The sequence below is a fragment of the Ailuropoda melanoleuca genome, chromosome 19 (genome assembly GCF_002007445.2).
Source record: "Ailuropoda melanoleuca isolate Jingjing chromosome 19, ASM200744v2, whole genome shotgun sequence".
Classification (NCBI taxonomy): domain Eukaryota; kingdom Metazoa; phylum Chordata; class Mammalia; order Carnivora; family Ursidae; genus Ailuropoda; species Ailuropoda melanoleuca.
Genome location: NC_048236.1, coordinates 24,318,869 through 24,343,298, shown reverse-complemented (window position 1 = coordinate 24,343,298; position 24,430 = coordinate 24,318,869). Strand labels below are relative to the sequence as shown.

At 35.1% G+C, this 24,430-nt stretch overlaps 1 protein-coding gene across 48 annotated transcripts in view; it reads right to left on the bottom strand.

Moving 5' to 3' along the window:
- RIMS1 (regulating synaptic membrane exocytosis 1) overlaps positions 1–24,430 on the bottom strand; it is a 721,356-nt gene that overhangs the window by 246,254 nt on the left and 450,672 nt on the right. For 46 of the 48 annotated variants that reach the window (XM_034647841.1, XM_034647842.1, XM_034647848.1 and 43 more), the window contains 2 exons: positions 21,997–22,210; positions 20,299–20,310 (listed from right to left, as the gene is read on the bottom strand). In XM_034647841.1, coding sequence (XP_034503732.1) covers positions 20,299–20,310; positions 21,997–22,210 — 226 coding nt within the window. The remainder of the gene's footprint in view (positions 1–20,298; positions 20,311–21,996; positions 22,211–24,430) is intronic. The other 2 variants (XM_034647839.1, XM_019796825.2) reach the window with 2 other exon arrangements.

Here is a 24,430-nt window from a genome sequence, read left to right as displayed (position 1 = left end):
AAAAGATTGATTTATTTAGTTTAGAGAAAGAGAGTGAGAGAGAGAGCACATACAAGTTGGACCGGAGTTGAGGGTAGAGGGAGAGGGAGAGAGAAACCCAAGCAGACTCCAAGCAGAGCACAGAACCCAACACCGGGCTCAATCTCAGGACCCTGAGATCACAACCTAAGCCGAAACCAAGAGTCAGATGCTTAACTGGTTGTGCCACCCAGGCCCCCCGAAAAAACTTTTTATTTCCCCAAAAACTGGACCAGAGGCACACAGCCTCTGCTTCATCAAGATTGCCAAGCTCCAAGAATGGGACAGAACTTTCCAAGGGTCTCTGTGGTTGCTGATGTGGACTTGGAGACTGGAGGAGCTTTTACAATGCTTTGGTAGTGCATACGGAAGTCCCACCTCTGGGGGCGGGGAGGTACAGTGTTAGGAGAATTAAACTTCAGTGATTACTGAAAGTGAATTTCCCATTGGTCTCATGGGATGAAATCTCACAAGCAGAATTAAGTTAATAGAAGTAAATTAAGATGATCCAAGTGACTTTATATACTCACTACACAGTAAATTTGGAAAACAGAACACAGTTCAGCATATGACACAATGTACAAATTAAGAAGAAAGAAAATCTGCACAGCAGCTACCCACATTAGCCTACAGCATGAAAGAACGCAGATCACAGCAGGAAGGGGATATTGAAACTCATAAATTAAAAATAACTGGACTTTTGTTGATGCTAACAAGAAGGCAAATATCGAGTATTAACATCAATAAGCACCAAAATACATGGAGAAATTATTTCTGGTAATAGGGCATTATGCATTGGGATGGGTGTTGCCTCTGTGGTAGGAGAGAAAGTAAGAAGACATGAGTACAGAGAAGCTTTGAAAAGGAATTTTGGATATTCATTCTCAAAATTATGCAAGCTGGAAAAGCAATCCAGAATCATATTTTTAACAAATAATCAGAATGGTGATTTCAGTAACATGTTGTATATAAATGAAACTTGGTAGCCCAAAAAGTAAGGAAATATAAGTATTTATATGCACTTTTAATATTTTTCCACTACTGAAAAGCAACTCTCTCACATTTAAAAGGGAAAAGGAAGATGTAAATGCAGCATTTATAGCTTTATCATGCTCTGTTAACTATTGAAAGATGATTCTTTCTAAAGGCACCAGAGAACTTTTCATCTTTTAAAACTTGTGATGATTGTCACAATTTATCAACTTTTTATGAAATATTAATAATTTAAGAGCAAAAACCAGGGATATGCATAATAATGAGTATATTATCAAGGAAATAGGTTTATGTTTCATTTTATGATAAAATATAGATACCTTACTTCCTATCACAATAAAAAGTTTATATATGTTGATAATTAGATATTGAGAGTTATCATTTATCAAACGCTTATCATACATTTAGTTTTCAAATTTACAAATCAAGCTTCTTATGATAATTTCCATTATTNGTTATCATTTATCAAACGCTTATCATACATTTAGTTTTCACATTTACAAATCAAGCTTCTTATGATAATTTCCATTATTAGGAAAAGGGACTCCAGTTGGACGGCATAGCCAAGAATCCATGATTTAATAAAAACAATCACAGATACATACAGGTACACACACATATATATATAAGTTCTTTTGGNTTTCATTTTATGATAAAATATAGATACCTTACTTCCTATCACAATAAAAAGTTTATATATGTTGATAATTAGATATTGAGAGTTATCATTTATCAAACGCTTATCATACATTTAGTTTTCAAATTTACAAATCAAGCTTCTTATGATAATTTCCATTATTAGGAAAAGGGACTCCAGTTGGACGGCATAGCCAAGAATCCATGATTTAATAAAAACAATCACAGATACATATAGGTACACACACACATATATATAAGTTCTTTTGCTAGTTTATATAATTCATTATAAATTAGAAAACTACTTAATAATATATTATAAATCAGTGTTACATATTGTTACACAAATGTATAATACATAGTTTATTAATGTTTATTGTATGCCAGATAGTTTGCTAAATCTTTGACATATTAGCATCTTATTTAATGTTCATGAAACAGTGAAAAATGCATTCTCTTTCTTTCACACACACACTTTTAGTAAGAGATAGAGTGGATAAAATTATTAATGCAATGAGACAAATTGCTCCTTTTGTTCCAATCAGGGGTTAGCAGCCTACAGCGTATGGGCCAAGTCCTGCCTACCGACTCTTTCTGAATAGCCCAGGACCTAAGAATAATGGTGACGATCATTAAAATAATAATAGTAGTAACAATAAAAATAATAAGAGACCTTAAGGCCCACAAAGGCTAAAATATTTGTTATCCAAACGGAACAGTCTACAAAACTAAAAGGCAACCTATGGAATGGGAGAAAATATTTGCAAATGTCTTATCAGATAAAGGACTAGTATCCAAAATCCATAAAGAACTTATCAAACTCAACACCCAAAAAACAAATAATCGAATCAAGAAATGGGCATAGACATGAACAGACATTTCTCCAAAGAAGACATACAAATGGCCAACAGACACATGAAAAAAATGCTCCACATCACTGGGCATCAGGGAAATGCAAATCAAAACCACAATGAGATGCCACCTCACATGGGTCAGGATGGCANAAACAAATAATCGAATCAAGAAATGGGCATAGACATGAACAGACATTTCTCCAAAGAAGACATACAAATGGCAGACACATGAAAAAAATGTTCCACATCACTGGGCATCAGGGAAATACAAATCAAAACCACAATGAGATGCCACCTCACATGGGTCAGGATGGCAAAAATTAACAACTCAGATGTTGGTGAGGATGCGGAGAAAGGGGAACCCTCTTACACTGTTGGTGGGAATGCAAACTGTTGCAGCAACTCTAGAAAACAGTATGGACGTTCCTCAAAAAGTTAAAAATAGAACTACCCTAAGACCCAGCAATTGCACTACGAGGTATTCATCCAAAAGATATGAACATAGTGATCCGAAGGGGCACATACACCCCAATGTTTATAGCAGTAATGTCCATGATAGCCCAAGTATGGAAAGAGCCCAGATCAGATGTCTATCATAAGATGAATGGATAAAATAGATGTGGGGTGTGTGTGTGTGTGTGCATATATATATGCACACACACACACATAAATATATAATGGAAAATTAATCAGTCATCAAAAAGAATGCAATCTTGCCATTTGCAATGTTACGGATGGAACTAGAGGGTATTATGCTAGACGAAATAAGTCAGTCNTCAGGAAACAACAGATGTTGGTGAGGATGCGGAGAAAGGGGAACCCTCTTACACTGTTGGTGGGAATGCAAACTGTTGCAGCCACTCTAGAAAACAGTATGGACGTTCCTCAAAAAGTTAAAAATAGAACTACCCTAAGACCCAGCAATTGCACTACGAGGTATTCATCCAAAAGATATGAACATAGTGATCCGAAGGGGCACATACACCCCAATGTTTATAGCAGTAATGTCCATGATAGCCCAAGTATGGAANTATATATAATATAAATATTATATATTTGTGTATTTATATGTGTGTATATATAAATATATATGTATATATATATACATACACACACATAAATATATAATGGAAAATTACTCAGTCATCAAAAAGAATGCAATCTTGCCATTTGCAATGTTACGGATGGAACTAGAGGGTATTATGCTAGATGAAATAAGTCAGTCAGAGAAAGACAAATACTATATGATCCCACTCATATATGCAATTTAAGAAACAAAACAGATGAACATAGGGGAAGGGAAGGAAAAATAAAACAAGATGAAATCAGAGAGGGAAGCAAACCATAAGAGACTCTTAGCTCTAGGAAACAAACTGNTTACGGATGGAACTAGAGGGTATTATGCTAGACGAAATAAGTCAGTCAGAGAAAGACAAATACTATATGATCCCACTCATATATGCAATTTAAGAAACAAAACAGATGAACATAGGGTAAGGGAAGGAAAAATAAAACAAGACGAAATCAGAGAGGGAAGCAAACCATAAGAGACTCTTAGCTCTAGGAAACAAACTGGGGTTGCTGGAAGGGAGGTGGGTGGGGATAGGGTAATCAGGTGATGGGCATTAAGGAGGCCACTTAATGTAATGAGCAGTACATATAATATGCAACTGATGAATCACTGAACTCTACCCCTGAAACTAATAATACAGTACATGTTAACTAAATTAAATTTAAATAAAGAATTTAAAAAATAAACAAATAAAAGAAAATAATGCTATCTAGCCCTTTACAGAAAAAGAGTAGAGAAATTCTGAAAGTTGAATAATTACCTACATATTTTTGCTTAGGGATTATATAAATCTTTTTGTATACCTACTTAACATAATTTCTTATGACACTGCTGAGATGACCACTGAGACCGTCTGAACCAGACGCAGCAGGTACGTCACTGAAGCTCACGGTTAGGCGCACAGATGCCCAAATGAAGCAGCAGAGACGGCCCCTGGTGGTCAGTGCTGGGTGATACACTATCTGTAGATCCTGATGGCCCCTCCCAGAGGGTGCTGGGAAGACTGAGGGAATTAGCCCGCAGAGTGCACTTCAGGGGTGCCCAGAGCCAGTGCTTGGTGACATAAGTGATCCAGGAAGGCACAGAGCCAAGAAGCAGTGGGCAGGACAATGGCAGGGACAGGGAGAGTGGCACAAACCCTGGCTTCAGTCCCCCTCTCTGGGCCCCTGTTTCTCATCTGTAAGTGGTGATTAGGCCCATCTTGTAGGGCTGGGAGGCACGTCAGTGACAAACCAGCAAAGAACTGGAGCTCAGAGCAGGTGTGCTCATGACCATTGTTTGAGGGCCTGCTCTAGTTCAGACTGCCTCAGTGGTCATCTCAGCAATGCCACAGAAATTATATTAAGTAGGAATACGAAAGGATTAATACAACCCCTAAGCGAAAATATATAGCAATTAGATATTTACATTTTGTCATTAAGGATTACTCCTGCTAGTCATATTCTCTAGTTCTAAAATATGTTTAAATATGACATTTGTATCTGATTCACAATTTGGAATTAAATATTTCAAGGATACTATTTTTAAGGCTTTCTGTGAGTGCAAACAAAAAATTAGGTGCAAAAGAAAGCATCTTAATATAAGCAACTAAGGATATGAATAATCTTCCAGCTGCAGTAGTAGGAAGTTATTTGCATTGTATACTATAAATTAAATGACATTAACCCCACAGTTGAATTAGGAGTAGGAGATTAGATATTTGCTATAATAAGTGGAAGAATGAACCTCACAGTTTTAGCCTTCTAAAATAAAATTAAAGCGGTAACACCTGCAAAAAGCATTAAAAAATCACAAAAGCTGCAGTAACTTATGGAAGAATACTATATATTAGTCTATAATATTCTACTTTTTAATTTTCTAATACATAATCAAAAATATAAGTGAGGAAAGACACTTTCCTATAGAGCACTGACAAGGCTAAATAAAGATAAGACCAAATGTTTGTAACAAATACAATCACTTTGGAAATCCAACTTGCTGTTGTATATTTTAACTGGCTTATAAAAGATGGGAAAAATACAATGCATTATGTATTTGGGTCACATATTTCCAAAAATAAACCTTCTAATAAAAGAGTGAATTAAAAGAACCCATGAAATCAGTTTCCAATAATACCATACTTTGTCTAGAACATGTTATCTATTTTATATATGACAGAAATCTCAGGGCCTATATGTATTTGACTTTCAGCCAAATTCATATGCCTACCAAAGATATAAACTGAAGTAAATCAATCCATTCCACTTAATAATAAAGAACCAACCAAGAAGTGTATGATGAAGAGGCATTCATGAAATGGAAAACAGGTTGCTTGCAAATCTTACGTAAATGTAACAAAACACTTAATCTGTCTGATCCCATCCTTCATATATGCACCATTCACTACTGAGGTAGGTTCAGACTTGCACTTGGTTAAATGGAAAACGCTTGTGGGAAGCCTCCTTTGATTCTTCTCAAGTATATCCAGCGCCTTGTGTAAGAAAGAAGGGGATTAAATACCTTCTCATACCATTAATCTAAACAGAGTGAAGAAGGCAAAGCCAGAAGTCATTGTTTTGATAAGACAGCTCCATACAATAGCTAAGTACAGTTCTAATTATTTTGTTTTAGGAAAAGATATGTTAAAATGCAAAATTATATTTTAGAGTTTCAAACTTTAGAATTTCAAAAACACTTGATTGAGAAAGAAAAGGTAACAGAGAAGTGCCATTCATTCATTCACTCAAAGTTCACAGAATGCTAAAAAAACAAACAAAAACAAAGTTCATAGAGTGCTATTTGCAGCATTGTGGTGATTGCTCTGGAAAACACCAAGAAAATTAAAATATGGTCCATGTCATCCAAGTAATTAGAGCAAAGCACAGGAATTAAAACATGTCCACAAATAAAATATGAGATTTAATATTCCCTTTAAAATTTGTTGTAAATACTTGAGACTATTTTTATAACATGAGCATTTATCTTGGAAGAGATTAATCACATGCTTATTTTTAAATGCCACAAGCTCTGAGGCAGGTACTCTGGATTTTCAACCACATCTTGTCAACATTTTGATGTATAGAAAATCACTGAACTTTTCTGGCCACAACTTTTAATCTCTACCTACAAAGATTTTGCCTGTAATAACTAGCATAACTATCAGTGAGGATACAAGTCCATGAAATAATGCAATTTGGAAATTTTTGCAGAACATTTAAAAAGTGTTAAACTAATTAAAAATAAATTATAAAATTATGTGGGTTTTTTTGTTGTTCATTTGCACTGACTAAAATGTGCCAAGTCAAATTCTAATTCCCTCATTTTCTCTATCACAATACCTTACTTCACCAGTGGAAAAGTTTTCAGGGTGCCTGGATGGCTTAGTTGGTTAAACATCCGACCCTGATTTGGGCTTAGGTCATGAACTCAGGGCTGTGGAATCGAGTCCCACATAAGGCTCTGCACTCAGGGTGGAGTGTGCTTGAGATTCTCTCCCTCTCCTTTATCCTCTCCCTCTGTCCCTGCCCCTGCTCATCCTTGCTCTCTCTCTCTCTAAAATAAATAAATCTTAAAAAAAAAAGAAAAGGTTTTTCAGTTCAACAACGAGTCTACATAATCCAAACGTTTTTCTTTTCAAAATAACTTCAAGATGCATCAGAGAACAATTCCTTCAATTGTTCTTTTGATGTTGATGTAGTAACATTTCATGAGATTCTGTTAAAAGACATACTACAGATTACATTATATATTACATTATATATAATCACCTAGAATCATATAGGTTGATAGATATATGTTATATATCTAGCTATACCTATATGATATATATATAATTATATTAGGGTTCTCTAGAGAAACAGAACCAATAGATAGAAAGATAGATATCTATATCTACATAAATATTTTCATATTTTCTGAGTGCCTATCTGTGCCAGTCATCATTGTTGGCACTGGGAATACTGCAGAGAATAAAACAAACCCCCTCTTCACAGAGCTCAAAATGAACAAATAGATAGATATGTACGTGTGTATGTATCTATTTTGTTTTTTCAGGGAAAATACTATGGAGAAAAATTAAAGATGACAAATGGGAAAGGATATTCTGTGGTAGGGGAAGAGCCTACAATTTTTAATGGGGTGATTAGAGAGGTTCTCTTTGAGAAGGCAATGTTTGAGCAAAGATCAAAGGAGTTTAGGAGTGAGGAATGAGAAGAGTGTTTCAGGAGAAGAAACAGCTATGCTAGCAACTCTAGGCATGTTTTTGTTTAGTATGAACTAGGGACAGGAAGAAGGTACAAGCAGAAGACACTGGGCAGGTGGGAGAGTAATGGGAGATGATGAGTGTGTACGTGGGGTACAGATCACACAGAGTTTGGGTATCATTGCAAAGGTTTTCGCTTTTACTTTGAATGAGATGAGAAGTCCTTGTAAGGTTTTATGCAGAGATGGGACATGATCTGTTTCACATTTTAAAATAATCATTCTAGCTGAACTTAGGCTTAGGGAGTGGAGTTTTGGGGGGCAGAAAAGAGAGGCCATTTTGGAAACCAATACAATAATTAAGACAAATGGTCTTATACCAGGTCAGCAAAAATGGAGGTGATGAGTAGAGGTTGCATTCTGGAGATATTTTGAAGACAGAGGCAACAAGATTTCCATATGGATTGGATATAAGATATGAAAAGAAAAAAAGAGAGACGTCAGGAGGATTCAAGGTTTTTGGTTTGAACTACATGAATAACAAAGTTGCGTTTTACTGTGGTGAAGAAGACAACAGAACAAGCTAGTTTGGAAGGTAAAACCAGGAGTTGGATTTTGTACATGTTAAGTTTGAGCAGTTAATTAACATCGGCTGAGGCTCCCCTGGCCTCCCAATTTTCTAGGACAATTAGAATTCTGACCTGTTACAGACACTTGGGAGCTCAGAGGCATCTGCAGTGGCTTGAGACATGTATAATCAACAGAATACTTGGAGGAAAAGAAATCTCATCCCTGAACGATACTAAGGATATTGCCAAAGGAAAGGGGAAGAGGGGTGCTACAGTTAGAGTGGCAGAAAGCAAGCGAGAAGAACCAAGAAACCCTACCTTGAATTCCCTGCTGTGTGGCTTCCTTCCCATAGCATCATGCTTACCTTTCAGAAGACAGATTGAACTCACAGAAAATGAAAGCTTTTTTCTTCGTCTAAAACTAAAATTTATAAAAGGGATCAATATTAAATTTCAAAGATGAACCAATGAATGAACATTTCATTTGATAATAGTGGAACTTTTCTGAGGAATCAAAGCAAGTGTTTCTCTAAGAAACAGCCTTATTATATAATATTACAAAAATTAGTTGGGCTACCTGGGTGGCTCAGTCAGTTGAGCGCCTGACTTGGCTCAGGTCATAATCTCAGGATGCTGGGATCTAGCCCTACATTGGGCTCTGTGCTCAGCAGAGAGTCTGTTTGTCCCTCTCCCTCTGCTCCTTTTGCTCATGCTCTCGCTCTCTCTCAATAAGTAAAATCTTTTAAAAAATTAAAGAAAATTTACTTGGAAAAAAGTCCCAATTCATATTTCTTAATACCTTAATTACAAACACTTTATTGCTAAAAAGTGCAAACCATCACCTGAGCTTTCAGTGAGTTGTAATCACTGATCATAGATCACCATAACAAATATGATAATAGTGAAAAAGTTTGAAATATTGCCAGGATTACCAAAATGCGAACTAGAGACACTGAGCGAGTAAATGCTGTTGAAAAAATGGTGCTGGTAGACTTGTTTCACACAGAGTTGCTACAAAACTTCAATTTGTAAAAAAATGCTGTATCTGTGAAGTGCAGTAAAGCNGCTTTCAGTGAGTTGTAATCACTGATCATAGATCACCATAACAAATATGATAATAGTGAAAAAGTTTGAAATATTGCCAGGATTACCAAAATGCGAACTAGAGACACTGAGCGAGTAAATGCTGTTGAAAAAATGGTGCTGGTAGACTTGTTTGACACAGAGTTGCTACAAAACTTCAATTTGTAAAAAAATGCTGTATCTGTGAAGTGCAGTAAAGCAAGTACAATAAAATGAGGTATGCCTGTATATGCCTTTTAAACTTATTTTATACAAATCCTATTATATTTTTTATGCTATGTCCTGTAATTCATATTAATATCCCAACTTTTACTATTGACCAAACTGAAAATAAAGCAGAGATGGGGAAAACAGAGAGTCAGACATAGGGTAAGATGAGAGGCATTTACTTGTAGTCAACCTAGAATAAAAGCAGAGTAGTCTTTAATTCTTTAATCTCTAAGAAAAGAGAGACTATGGACTCTGAGAAACAAACTGAGGGCTTCAGAGGGGAGGGGGGTGGGGGAATGGGATAGGCTGGTGATGGGTGGTAAGGAGGGCGCGTATTGCATGGTGCACTGGGTGTTATACGCAACTAATGAATCATCGAACTTTACATCGGAAACCGGGGATGTACTGTATGGTGACTAACATAATATAATAAAAAAACATTAAAAAATAAAAAAAAGAAAAAAGAAAAGAAAAGAGAGAACTCAAAGAAAAATAAGAAAAGAACATATTATCCTCGTAAATAGAAATAAAAAGTTAAGTGATTGTATTGATACTGTTTCCTGAAATAGTTCAGTGGTGATGTATGGTCTAAGAAGGATGATTTAAAAACAACTGAACTGAGCTGACACCAACAAATGCTAAGGGTGTTGTGGAATCTCTGATATAAACTGCACAGGAATTAGGCCTTGCTATCTAGTGTTTAAGAAACATATGCCTAATAAACATTAGTTAGTTTCTAGAAAGGATTTTCCACAGCTAACATTTCAAAGACATATAAAATGTCAGAGCTGAAGAGAACCTATTTGTTAATCTCATTTGATTCACATTTTTCCAACAAACATTAATTGGGTACCTATTGTGTGTCAACTAGTGTGCTCATCATTGAGTTTTCAAGGTGGTATTTATTCTTTCTACACCTAGAAGAAAGTCACTAATCACTAGAATATGTTTTAATAAAGGTGTGTTAAAGGTATAGAAAGACCTAACTCTAGGGGTGCCTGGGTGGCTCGGTCATTAAGTGTCTGCCTTCGGCTCAGGGCATGATCCTGGAGTCCTGGGATCGAGCCCCACATCAGGCTCCTCCGCTGGGAGCCTGCTTCTTCCTCTCCCACTCCCCCTGCTTGTGTTCCCCCTCTTGCTGGTTGTCTCTCTCTCTGTCAAATAAATAAATAAAATTAAAAAAAAAAAAAAGAAAAAAGACAGACCTAACTCTAACTCTGCCTGAGACACTCAGGGAGGGCTTCACATGGGGAATGACATTTGAGTTGCTCTTGGCATTTGGTAAACTACTTTTCATCAATTGGAAAAGTTGACCAANGGAAAAGTTGACCACGATTATTTTGGTACTGAAAGAAACTAAACAAAAAGTATTAAAATGAAAAGTATTTAAAAAGTATGAAAGTATTTAAAAAAAAACAACCCAAGATATACAAAGGGAAATTAATAGCATTTTAACTTGTAAATTAATCCAAACTGCATTTGATGGATGAATATCCTCTACAAGCCCCCTAACAAATGGTCCTCTAATATCTAATAAGAATTTAGGCATATCTAGCAACTGCAATTTTCAAGAACCAAAATATATAGATTTGAGAAGAGATATTCGTATGACACAGAAACAAAATAATTACAATGAGTAATAGTTTTTTAACCACGTGTAAAAGTGAGGAATAACAACAACAAACAAGGAAAACATTAACTACTTTGAGCAAAACAAGAAACCTGTATGATTATCTATTCCAACTACCAACCTGAGGCTTGACTTACTGTCCTTCCTAAAAACCTGCAATACTGTCTATCAAGTGTACCTATCCCCTGTGGTTGTTCTATCTGCTTTAGCTTATAGCAGAAAACATAATTGTACACTCTGTTTAAAGACTGGCACTGTTGGTCTTCTGTGTTTTTATGTAGTTTAAAGACACAGACACTTTCGAATTCCCAGAAGTAATTGAAGAGAACAAAGGTGTAATATTTTCCCCACAGAAGGTGAATCTTCTACTTTTACCCATATAATTTGCTGCAACAGCACTTTATTGGTCAATAAAAACATTTGATTGATTTTTATGAAAATTAAATATTTTACAACATAGATGTTTATAAAGTAAACACACAAAGTTTTCTATCATTTTAAAACAATTCAAATGGAATTTTGAAAAAATATTTGCTGTTGAAGTTTATGTGTATGAAAAGAATCTACTGCATATACATATTATACAACAACAAAATAAATTACTCAGTCAATACATTTATTAAATTCCATAGTAAGAGAATATATGAAAATAAGGATTTCTTAAGGTCTAGGTACCTAACTTCAAGTTATGGCTACCAGATTTAGAACATATTAATTTTTTTTAAGTATCTGCAAAACAACTCTAATAACTTTAAAATACATTTTATAGTTTTAAAGATATCTCCAAAACACTTCTAATAAATAAAATATGAATAATGGTCATGATCCTGTGGCTTGTAAGCAAATGGGCACATGATACTTTTGGCACTAAAGGTTTGAGTAGGGATCTAGATAGAATTTCTAGATGGCTGTCATCCTATACACAAAGAGGAAGGAGGAAGTTTTTGGGAATTCTATTTTATTTAATATAACATTAAATAAAAATTATTATGCATTGACACACACACAATTAATTTGAATATGTAAATAATAAGCTCAAAGAAGTAAATTTATATTAAATTAGACAGAAAGTGTACATCGTGGCATCTATCACTATAAAATTGCATTTTTGAAGTGACTGAGAGTTGATTTTGAAAAAAATTATATATAAGACTGCTCATGGGCAAAGATCTATGAATGGATAAATGCATGGGAAAAATGAATAAATGAATTGGTGAATGTATAAGTGTTAACACAAAACTATCAAGAATCCTCTAGAGTAGTGATATGAGGAGCTCTGCATGCTCCCTCTCTGGAAAAACAACCATAACTGGTGAAAATTACTTTTAAAAAACAGCTATTTGAAATCCCTGGAAGTTGTCCAAAAGGCATATAGAAATTGGAGAAATCTTTATTCTAGGAACTATACTAAATCTCCATAAGAACAGTGAGAGTCTGTGGCATTTGCATTACAACCCACTTCCTTCCTTCTCACCAACCATCTTAGCAAGACTGAATTCTATTCTGGGTGGATGTAGCCAAGAACATAGGCTTTCCCTCCCAGCACTCCAAGTTCCCAGTCAAGGGCTATAGTATCTACCCCAGAGGGGATGGCCACCAGCATTTCTCATTCCCCATTCTGGCTCTATGTTGCAGAAGTTCTATTCCAGGCAAGTGTAATTGAGTGGTCAGGGGTTCCCTTCCTTTACACTTTTCCCAACTGTAGGACTGAAGCTCTACACAGGTGTAGCAGGCCAAGATTACTGGACCTCAATCACCTATGTCTTAGCTTGCTCAGAGGGCAGAGGTTCTATTCCAGGAAAAGAAAGAACAGAGGTTGCTGATTTCATCCAGTGCCACACTCATAGAGTAGGAGTATCTATCTGAGAGAAGCAGGCTTCTGTCCCTATCTCAATCTCTAGAGAAGTAGTAAAGAGGTTCTGACAAGGGGAAGGGTAAGATCATAGGAGAAGAGCTCTGTAGCTTTCCCTGAGGGAACTGATTTTATTTGGAACAGACACTGGAAAAGTTCAAGCATAGCAGCACTGTAAAAACAATGGTACTGAGCCACAAGGAGGACGGTGATGGTTCTATGAGAGCAGCAACTGAAACAATACACAAACTAGAAGTTTAATAGAAAGAACTAGGGAAACAGATAGGAAGAGCCTGGAATTGGAGCAGGCTTTAAAGACTGGATCCAAAACAGGCAGAATAGCTAAAAGCTAAACAAGGTGATCAGGACAAGAGAGAGGAAAATGACAGCTGGTTAAAAACACCATCGACCCTGATGGGGAGGAAGTCAGAGTGATGTGTACATTTCCAAAGCTGTGCCCATGTGTACTAATATCAGAGGTTGCACATTTTAGGGGAAACAGGTCTCACTGAAATAGTATTGCCAACTCATTAAACAAATAATGAAGCAAAAGACAAGCAAAAAGCCCCAGGAGTGAAGACAGGGATCACACACAGATTTGCTACAATGTGTTATCTGAAATGACCAGTAATCAACTATAAATTATGAGACATGCAAAGAAACAGTAATGTGTGACAATTAACAAAAGAAAACAAAAACAAACAAACAAACAACAAAAAAAAAGCAGGCAACAGAACCCTCCTTTGAGAGGGCCCAGATGTTGGAAATATCAAAGACAATAAATGAGCTATTATCAATACGTTCAAAGAATCAAGGGAGTTCTAACAATGTCTCATCAAATAGAGAAGATATATTAAGACATATAAATTATTACAAACTAAAGTGATTCTGGAGTTGAAAAGTACAATAACCAGGGTAAAAAAAATTCACTACAAGAGCTCAACATTAGATTTAAGCCAGCAGAATAAAAAATCAGTGAACTTAAAGATAGCTCAATAGTGATTATGCAATCTGATCAAAAGAGAGAAACAAAAAAGAAAAAAAATGAAAAAAAATGTTCAGAACCTCAGAGAGATGTGGGCTACCATCAGATGCACCAAAATATGTATAATAGGAGTGGCCATCCAGAGGAGAGAAAGAGACAGAAAAAAAAAATCAAAACAGTGAGGGCTGAAAAAACTTCCCAAATTTGATGGAAAACGTTAAACTACATCCACCAACTCAATGAATCAAAGTAGGAGGAACACAAAGAGATCCATAGCCAGACATATACACATGATAATAAATGTTGAAAGCTCGGAAAGATAAATGCTTGAAAGTAGCAAGAGAAAATAACTGGTCATGTACAAGAAACAATAAGATAAACAACTGACTTCCAATCAGAACAATGGAGGTCTAAGGCAGTGGGATGATATATTTGAAGTGCTGAAAGAAGTTTAAGAAGCTGTCAACCAAGAATCTTACGTCCAGCAAAACTAACTTTCAAAAACTGAAGGTGAAACAAAGGCATTCCTAGATAAACAAAAGCTGACAGAATTCATTGCCGGAAGATTCACTTTAAAGAAATACTAAAGGAAATTCTTAAAGCTGGAATTGACACTACACAATAATATGAACTCACGTGAAAAAACAAAAAAACTGGTAAAGAAAATTTTATAGGTAATTATAAAAGTATTATTTTGTATTTCTTCTTTATCTTAAGTGATTTTAAAAATAGTCTAAAACAATATTAATATACTAACATTGTTAAACCTGCAACATATGGAAATCAAATATACTTGGCAATAACAGCACAAAGGAAGTGGGTGAAAGCAATGTTGCATTGAAGTAAGAAAGGACACCATATGGTAACTTGAATCCACAGGAAGAAATGAAGAAAATCAAAAATAGTAAATAAGAATATTATATAACAAAGCCTTAAATATATACTCGCTCTTATTTCTTCTCTTAGATCCATTAAAATATATAAGATTATGTAATTATATAAAGTAATAATTACAAAAATGTATTATTGCATTTTAACATATATAGACATAAATTTACTAAAATAATAGCACAAAAAAAGGGGAAAGGGGAATAGAGCAATATAGAATTAATATTTATATCTCTTGCTGTAATTAAGGTAGTGTGAAAGTAGATTCATATAAGTTAGGATGTATTTTGGAAACCCTAGAGCCACAAAGAAAATAACTCAGAAAATGTATTGAAAAAAATTCACTAAAATAATTAAAACATGACTAGAAAATACTCATTTAAATCAGAAGAAAGCAGTAAAGGAGGAACGGAGGAACAAACAATGAAATACAAAAAAAGGAAAATAAGAGAAAAATACAATCATATTGATAATAATATTAAATATGAATGAATTAAAAATCCAATCACAAGGCAGGGATTGTCAGGCTGTCTTTAAAATAAATGAGTAAGTAAGTAAATAAATAAATAAATAACAAGACCTAAGTATATGCTACTAATTTGAGACACATGTTAGATTCAAAGATAAAAGTAGATAAAACTAAAAGGATGTCAAAAGATATACCATGTAAAATGCAACCATAAGAGAGCTAGAGTGGCTTTACTGATATCAGACAAAAATAGGCTTTGTGACTAATAATATACTCCTCACTATTAGCAGGAATAATAGGGAATCTATCTGCTCATGAATCTGTTGAATGGCAGACATCAGGGATATAATGAAAGTTGGGTGGTGGTTACTTAGTCTTTATGTCTATCTGTTCACATGCTACTAAAAGCTCACCTCACTCAAGAAAATATCTTGTACACAAAAAAGAAGAGTCCTTTACTTTCTGGGCTTCAGTTTGTGTGTTAATATTCTAGACCTATGGCTGAGTGGTAAATCTGCTGAAACTGCTAGTACTTTCTGAATATTTAAAAAATAGTCCTTTCAACTGGCAATAAAAAAAAAATCTCAGTTGTGTGTACCCTAGGGATAGCTAGTCGAGACAGATAGATATTAGATTCTAAGGTATCTTAAATTTAACAGAGCTCCTGTTCTGATTCATACAGATTAATTAGTACTTATATAATTCTAACATAAGGGACATAAGGAATCCCTAGAGAAGAAAGAAACTGAGCTTCTAATACCTTGAATATGCTAGCCTTTTAAGAAAAAACTTTCTCAAGAAATTGCTAACTTGGAAGCATTTTTATGTAAGAAACTAAATCTACATGATCAAAGTGAATCTTTGGAGCTATCAAACCAGTTTAATAGTTTTCACTTAAAAACAGTTCCATAAAAAGCACAATGAGATAGCATATCACTTCACGTGAAACATGATGGCTTAAAAAAACTGAAACAAAACAGAATAACAAGCATTGATGAGTGTGGAAAAACTGGAGCCCTTACACATTGCTGTGCAGCTGTTAGGGAAAACAGTTTGTCAGTTTTTCAAAATGTTAATCATAGAGCTATTAAATGACTCAGTAACTGAACTCTTAGGTATATAAACAAGAAATGTGACAACTTCTGTTCACAAAACCCAGGGAGTTCGCCCATGGTTTAGTCTTTAGCTTTGTGAAAGCTGTTTCTACCACAGCCCTTTTCTTTTATACTACAAGGGACTACTTTTTTCTATACTCCAGTGGAGCTCCCTTTGTCTTGCTATACATCTGTATTTAACATTGGTTTGTGAAATTGTAATTTCCTGAAACAAGTTTTATAAGTGCATTAAATAATGATTTTGGGGTGGAGGAAAACCAGGATTACAAGATTCCTAACGATTATTGAATATTAGCAAACATTACCAGAACAGTAATGTTAAGTGGAAGAGATTAAGATTCCATGCCCCATGGGGTGTCTCTCATTTGGTAAGTGTCTGACTCTTGATCTCAACTCAGGTCTTGATCTCAGGATTTTGAGTTTAAGCCCCAAGATGGGCTCCACACTCACTTAAAAGAAAGAAAGAAAGAAAGAAAGAAAGAAAGAAAGAAAGAAAGAAAGTCCACACCCTTGAAAAATATTGTAACAAATCCTTAAAACAAATTTGGCATAAAAAACTTAACAACTTTCTGAATTATCTAAGATGATAGTTGTTGTTGTTGTTGTTGTTTTTAAGATTTTATTTATGGGGCACCTGGGTGGCTCAGGTAAGTAGTTAAGTGTCTGCCTTCAGCTCAGGCCATGATCCCAGAGTCTGAGGACAAAGTTCTTTATGCTATTAAGAACCAATTAACCCACAGGTAGCACTTTATGATAAGGCCAGTTCCAAACTCTGTTGCCGCTGCCCCATTCTACCGAATACCTACCTTTTATGAGCTTTTTTCTACAAAAACGTACTTCCTTCATTAACACATCATTTAGCATTATTTCTAAAAACAAACGTTAATGAAAAGCTGTAAGGAGCCAGTTTAAAAAATCATGACTCTAGGGGCGCCTGGGTGGCACAGCAGTTAAGCATCTTGCCTTCGGCTCAGGGCGTGATCCTGGCGTTAGGGATTGAGCCCCACATCGGGCTCCTCTGCTATGAGCCTGCTTCTTCCTCTCCCACTCCCCCTGCTTGTGTACCCTCTCTCGCTGGCTGTCTCTATCTCTGTCAAATAAATAAATAAAATCTTTAAAAAAAAAATCATGACTCTGAAAAAAAAATAAAAAAAAATAAAAAATAAAAAATCATGACTCTGTAAACACATAGTACATCATTAATTAGTATCTGAATAGATAAAAGCATTTTTTTTTACACATGATGTTTAAAAGGTAGGCATGTGCAGCTTTCATATTTGGAAAGAATGAGAATATAGTAGGGTTCTGTTTTTCATGGTATTGCTGACATTTACTAAAAAACACTCCTAACTTATAAAACCTGATACTTTTGGTGAAAATAAAGATTAACCAGAAGTGTGGAAGGCCCATTTTTAGTTGCTGTATTTGTGAAACAATCCCACTCACCCAAGCAAAAAAGAAATACTGATGAAAATTTATAGGAAATCCCAAAGGAATTTAATTTGGAGGATTCAAGGAAGCTGATTTACCAACAGCGAAGTGTTCATATTATCAAAGGAGCTACCAAAACTCCATACTCTAGCACCAAATAGAGAGTAGAAAACAATGTCAAAAGCAATTTAAACAGACTGTGGGGAATTTTGCACTAGCCCTATAAATTTAGGTATGGAAGAGGGCTTTCAGTGAAATAAATAACCACAATCTTACTTATGAGAGTATGCACTTATATAAAATACTCTCCTATTATAAGCTATTCCATGTATCAATTGCAAAGTGATTATGACAGCCATTTTCCTTATAAGCAAGTACACAGTCCTTCAAGTTATTATGAGAGGTTCTTTAGACTAAGAGTGAAGTTTTAAAATAAAATACTGCCAGCCTGCAAAAAATATGATCACTAATACTTCTTTGCTGGGCTTAATAAAAGACATATTTATATGGTAGCTATCCTTAGGTCTTCATGTCATACACATTAGTATTTTAGTCATATTTATTCACCAATTTAACAGACTAAGCAGAATTCGTTATATTGATCAAGATATAGATTGCTTTTAGAAAAGTTTTATCCACCCTTATTCCTCTTTTTTTTTCCCACTCACACTAACACATACACACCTATAAATGATAATTTCTTTACCAAAAATAAAAGAGCTCAGAGGAACAGGGAAAGCACCAACAATCAAGCACTTTGCTTACTCTTCAGATATTCTCTCTAGCACAACTAAAACAAAATCTGGTTTCAGTTTCCTTGGACTAGAAAGGCAATTCCTTGAACAACTTCAATAGGCTGAAAAGGGTTTTAATGAAATTATGACAAAGTACTTAAAAATAAGTGGTAGATATGAGCATTCTAATTAAAATAAAGAAAATAACTGAAAGTGATTGTATTTGATAGGTCTTTCCACTCCATTTTTAGCCTGAGAACCACAAAATGCACCTGAATTCCCATTACACAGTCAGTAATCATAATAAGCACCAATAACTTGCCATTATGAGAAGTGCTGCCAAAGGGACAATGAGTCTGGCCAGCCCTAGAGGAGTACCTGAAGCCTTATACTTCCAGGTCTATAAAGCATCAGCATTATTATTTACTTAAATGTTTATTCTTAAAAGGAATTTAAAATTATCTACATTTCAAATGCAGCCTCACTCAAAGTAATATTCATGAAACCAAAGGTGTGATATTCTAGTTCTATATTTTTTCTAATACAGTACATTAATGTATTTAAATAATAGCCCCTAAGATGATCTCAGATGCCACCAATGGTACAGGCAAACACATTTAGTGAAAACAAACTATCTTTTATAATTTTCAACCTGATTTCTTTCTCATAGAAAACAGTGATAAACATATATTAGCACCAAGATTAAAAAGATTACTGTTCAGTTTCATGTCGTGCTTGCTATGTATGCACTACGGTACATCATTTAAACTTTAAAACAGTTGAACAAAGGCAGCTGAGTTGATATATTGAACCCAAAATACTCATTGCCTCAGTCTCATATTGGGAAATTAATGAGCTTTTGGGAAATCGTAATTTACACCAAATGAAACCATGTATTTTGTATACAAAAGACAGGTTGACTGAAGGTTCCGTTTGGATCCTATCTTCGTTAATTTCAGCCTCTGCGGTTTCTGTAGCTGGTAAGAGTGAAAAGTGACCTTTCGCCACCCTAGAGAGTGATTTCTACGCATGAGAGAGGAAAAAAGGGCAAAATGTGGTTCAATAGGACAACTCTGCCACTTGTGTTCCATAGAAAAATCTCTTTTTTTTTGAGCTTTTGATCTTAATTTGATTCATTCTTGCCACTAAATCAGTACATTCAATTCCTTCCACAATAAATTTCAAATCACCTGCCTATGCAGCTATGAGTGAGGACAAAGGTACAACCTATTGGAGTTTATTTTTCCATTGAGTTTATTCCTTATTGCAGATGGAATCATCATCAAAACTCAGAAAGCTGAGAGGACAAATTAGTTCATAATGATTTAAATTCTATTAAAATATCACTGTTCCCATGAACTCAAACTACCCAGACTTTGCCTATTAATATAAAACTCTGTAATGCCTCTAGATGTTCATTTTATTTATTTATTTTTCCATGAGAACTGGGAATGACCTTTTCCTAGCATAGGATTTCTTTGTGAAATTATAGTGACTAACAAGACTAGGTGAAACATTCACTTAATAAAGTTCACAGCAGTATAGTAACAAATGATAGAAAAGAAAGCATGGATTCTAACCACTTTGTCCTCCTTTGGGAAAGCATCCAAGGAAGCAGAGTAAAAAGAGAGGAAAAAGAAGAGAAAAACAAAAATAAGGCATATGTTAATAAACAGATTTTAAGAAAACATCATGTATTATTTTTAAAGTGTTAAAACACAAGTATTTTACAAAGCAAATGTTTATACTCTTCCCCAAAATACTCATTGTTCAAGCTTCCATTGAGAATGCACATATGCAGTTCCCGCTATGGTAAATACAAAAATTGGGTACTATAATTTCCAAAATTTTTAGAACCTGGATTATTACATCTATATCTAAAATGTTATTCAGAAAGAAATCCTAATTCACCATTATATTTAGTCTTCCCATTACTAAGAAGACATTTTATTAAAATGCATAAAATTATGTGAATAATTTTATCAAATTACTGTTAAGATATTTATAGTTACAATTTGGAAAATCTAAGAATGGGAAATATTTGTAAGAAATAAAAATAAGGAAAAAAGATGTTAACTATTGTGGCCATAAATTATTCCACAAGCAACATTTATTTGTAAGATACATTTCAACATTTACAGTATTATAAGAAAAATCAATACAATATAGTCATACAGTATTTTTGACTTATGCCCAATATTAAAGCAGTGCTTTCTTTTATTTTGTTCTTCTGAACATTTTTTTCAAATTGGATGGGTTTCGTAAAGACGGATAGACTAAATTAGGCTTGGATGTCAACTCCAAAGCAGAGGTACCTCTTAGTTCAATTTCCTTTAAACATGAGTTTAACCCAAGTATTTTAAATATATCAATAGTTAACTGTATTGTTATTGGCTTTCCACAAACCTATGGTGGAAAGTTAAAAACATGCCACTAGAGGTGCTGAGTCAGCATTTCCACTCTGCTGATTTGCACATTAGTCATTTCCATCCGCACCTTTCAGACTGGACAGTACCCCTATGCCATATGGTTTGTTAAATATTTTGACTATCATTCTCAGGTCTCATCTGTGAGAACTCATCTCAAAATAGTGCATTTAAGAACACCAAAGAAGGGAAAATTAACGAATAGGTCTTGTGCACCTTTTTATGTGGCAGATGCTCTTTTAAGNGTATGTATACAACTGAAGCAAAAGTTATATAAAATATTTAGCCTAACTATATATGATGTACTCTGGTATATTCTATCTCATTCTATTTTAAGTTTAATACTGATTACAGTTTAAAAGAAAAAGTTTGTCGGGGTGCCTCGGTGGTTCGATCAGTTAAGTGTCTGCCTTCAGCTCAGGTCATGATCCTGGNCTTGGGTTAAATTTAATGCCACACAGTTTACCTTATGTTTTACCTTCATTCAGTCTGAAACAAATGTTGCAGAAACTTTCCTTTTTACAAGAACCGGCCATAACAACTTGCAAGAATTTCATAATTCATGATACTAAATCTCCATCTACTACATAGTTCAGAAAATAAATTTACTCCCACAGATAATCTGTTAGTTTTGAATGGGAATCGTAAATTTATTAAGATACATATGCAAAGTACTTTTTTATGAATTATTTTCATCACTACTCCACTACTATGAACCTTATGAAAAATAAAGAAAATGGGAAAAGGGCACATTAATGGGTACATCTGTGCCCAGGTCTACTTTCTAACATGCATGTGTTTTCTGCTTTTTACCCACAATCAGAGTGCCTCGCACACTCAGGGAACACTCACGTTGTTGGATCGCAGGGACACACGGCCTCCACAGCGGGCGCAGAACTTGGTGCGGCAGTAGGAGCAGAGATGGCCACACCCATCAGCAAACTTTGTTTTATGACAGATTCCACAAGTCGGGGCGTCATCTTTGTGCTCTCCCTGGTAACGCCGCGCTTCTTCCCCTATTTTTCTCACTTGTTCTTTATAGCTTTCAAATTGTTGATGCAATCTCCTGGGCAAAAGGGAAAATGGTAGCAAACTAAGTAAAGGACGGGAGACAAAAACAAAAACAATTTTTCCTAACAGAACAGCAATACGGCTATTTGAACTAAATCAAAACACACAAAACAATTTTTCCCACTAATCTTACCGCCAGTGGTAAAAAATGTATTCACATGTACTCCATTAGTCCCAATTTTGCTTACCAGCAGTGAACCATGTATAAATAGACTTTATATAATCACTGTTCCAGTCCCAACAGTGGGATTCAAGTATCCACTCCATGCCTCTGCTACTGTTAGACAAGCAGCTTTCAAAGTGTTTGGACTATGGAACTCAACACTGTACAATCACCCTCAAGTATGTATACAACTGAAGCAAAAGTTATATAAAATATTTAGCCTAACTATATATGATGTACTCTGGTATATTCTATCTCATTCTATTTTAAGTTTAATACTGATTACAGTTTAAAAGAAAAAGTTTGTCGGGGTGCCTCGGTGGTTCGATCAGTTAAGTGTCTGCCTTCAGCTCAGGTCATGATCCTGGGCCTGGGATGGAGCCCCTCATCAGGCTCCCTGCTCAGTGGGGAGCCTGCCTCTCCCTCTCCTCCCCACTTGCGCTATCTCTGTCTCTGTCTTTCTCTCAAAATAAATAAATAAAATCTTAAAAAAAAAGAGTTTGTCACAGTTACTTGACTCCATGGCCCACTATTTGAGCATGGTGTATACTTGGAAAAATACTGTTTTAAACTACAATGCTATGCAATGTATCTTCCACAGAGTATCTTCCTTTACCCCTATTCTTGGAGACTATTTATATATACAATATCAAGTGTCTGATTTCATACAGTATGTAAAATGTTACCTTATACATTATAATTGAGCTCACTAGTCTCTCCATGTCACATGAAAAGTTCTAAACCACACCTTACAAATGTTTAGATTTTTACATACCACAACTTTGCTTGATCTCTCTCAGGTTATATGTATGAGAGCTGCTACCACTCTTTAATGAATGCAACCAAAGTTGTTGAGGCAAACCATTTACCATAAGAATGATCACACTTAATATGATTCGAGTCTCCTCCCCTCCCATCAGTCCCAAATCCCTCAATTTTAAACTGCTACAAATAGAAAATGTTTGCTGCTCTGTACAGAACGCTATGACACCCAGTGAATCCCCAGTGAACGGATGCCTTAGTTTCGTAAATGAGAACTGAGAGAGTTGTCCCAGGCCTAGCCAGCAGCCATTGGCCATTACAACAAAGGAGAGACTCCTGGAAAATCACCTGTGCACCTGAGCGAGCGTGTGGGATATGACTATTCCCTAGGACACAGAGTACACACATGCTATTGTTAATACGGGCAGTTAGCTTGATTCTCTACACCTGAGATAACTGTGGGAACTGGTACTCCCTGGAAACAGAATCAAGTAAGTTAGGTATAAGGACTGTAGTGTTTGAAGTACTGGGATTTCATTATATTTTTCTCTTAACGTCAATAGCTCTTGAGCAGAATTTTAACAATTACTTTAAAAATCCTGAAATCCCTTTCCTGCTTTTCCAACTGATACTTCTTCTATGAAATTCCCATAATTACTTTCCTACTTGCACTAGGAAATTAGTTTAGAATCTGAAGCCCTTCCCAATTTAAAGGCTAGCTAATTTCAGTTCATAGAAAGACATAGTGACATTTAATGAATGCAAGAATACCTGATTGACTTAAAGAGTGGAGTTATTTGGTACATTAAATTTTTTATACTTTAAGCACCACCAATCTGGGCTCAAGTTGGTAGAAAACAACTGTGGATATCTATTATTTCAGAAGCAACCTTACAAAATAGCACTGGAAATCTTAAGGCTTCTATTAAAGAAAATAATTATTAAGGAGTGGGAGCAAGGAAATATCTCTAATCAAAGAAACAGATATAAACTCTAAGCACAGAGAGAGCGCATGAGTAAGTATTTATTGTGAGAACCAGCAAATCAAACATATCTAAGTAAATATAAGTGAGAGAGCTAGGCGAAGGAAAAAGTTTCCCTATAAGCTTTGTGATACAGCATATGATTTAGTATGGGAGTTGGCAAACTTTCCAGGAAAAGGCCAGACTGTAAATATGTTAAATCTTGTGGGCCATATAGTCTCTTTTGCAGCAGTCAACTCTATTGTAGCATGAAAGTAGTATAGATAATATGTAAATAATAAGAATAATAAGTGTGGCTATGTTCTGA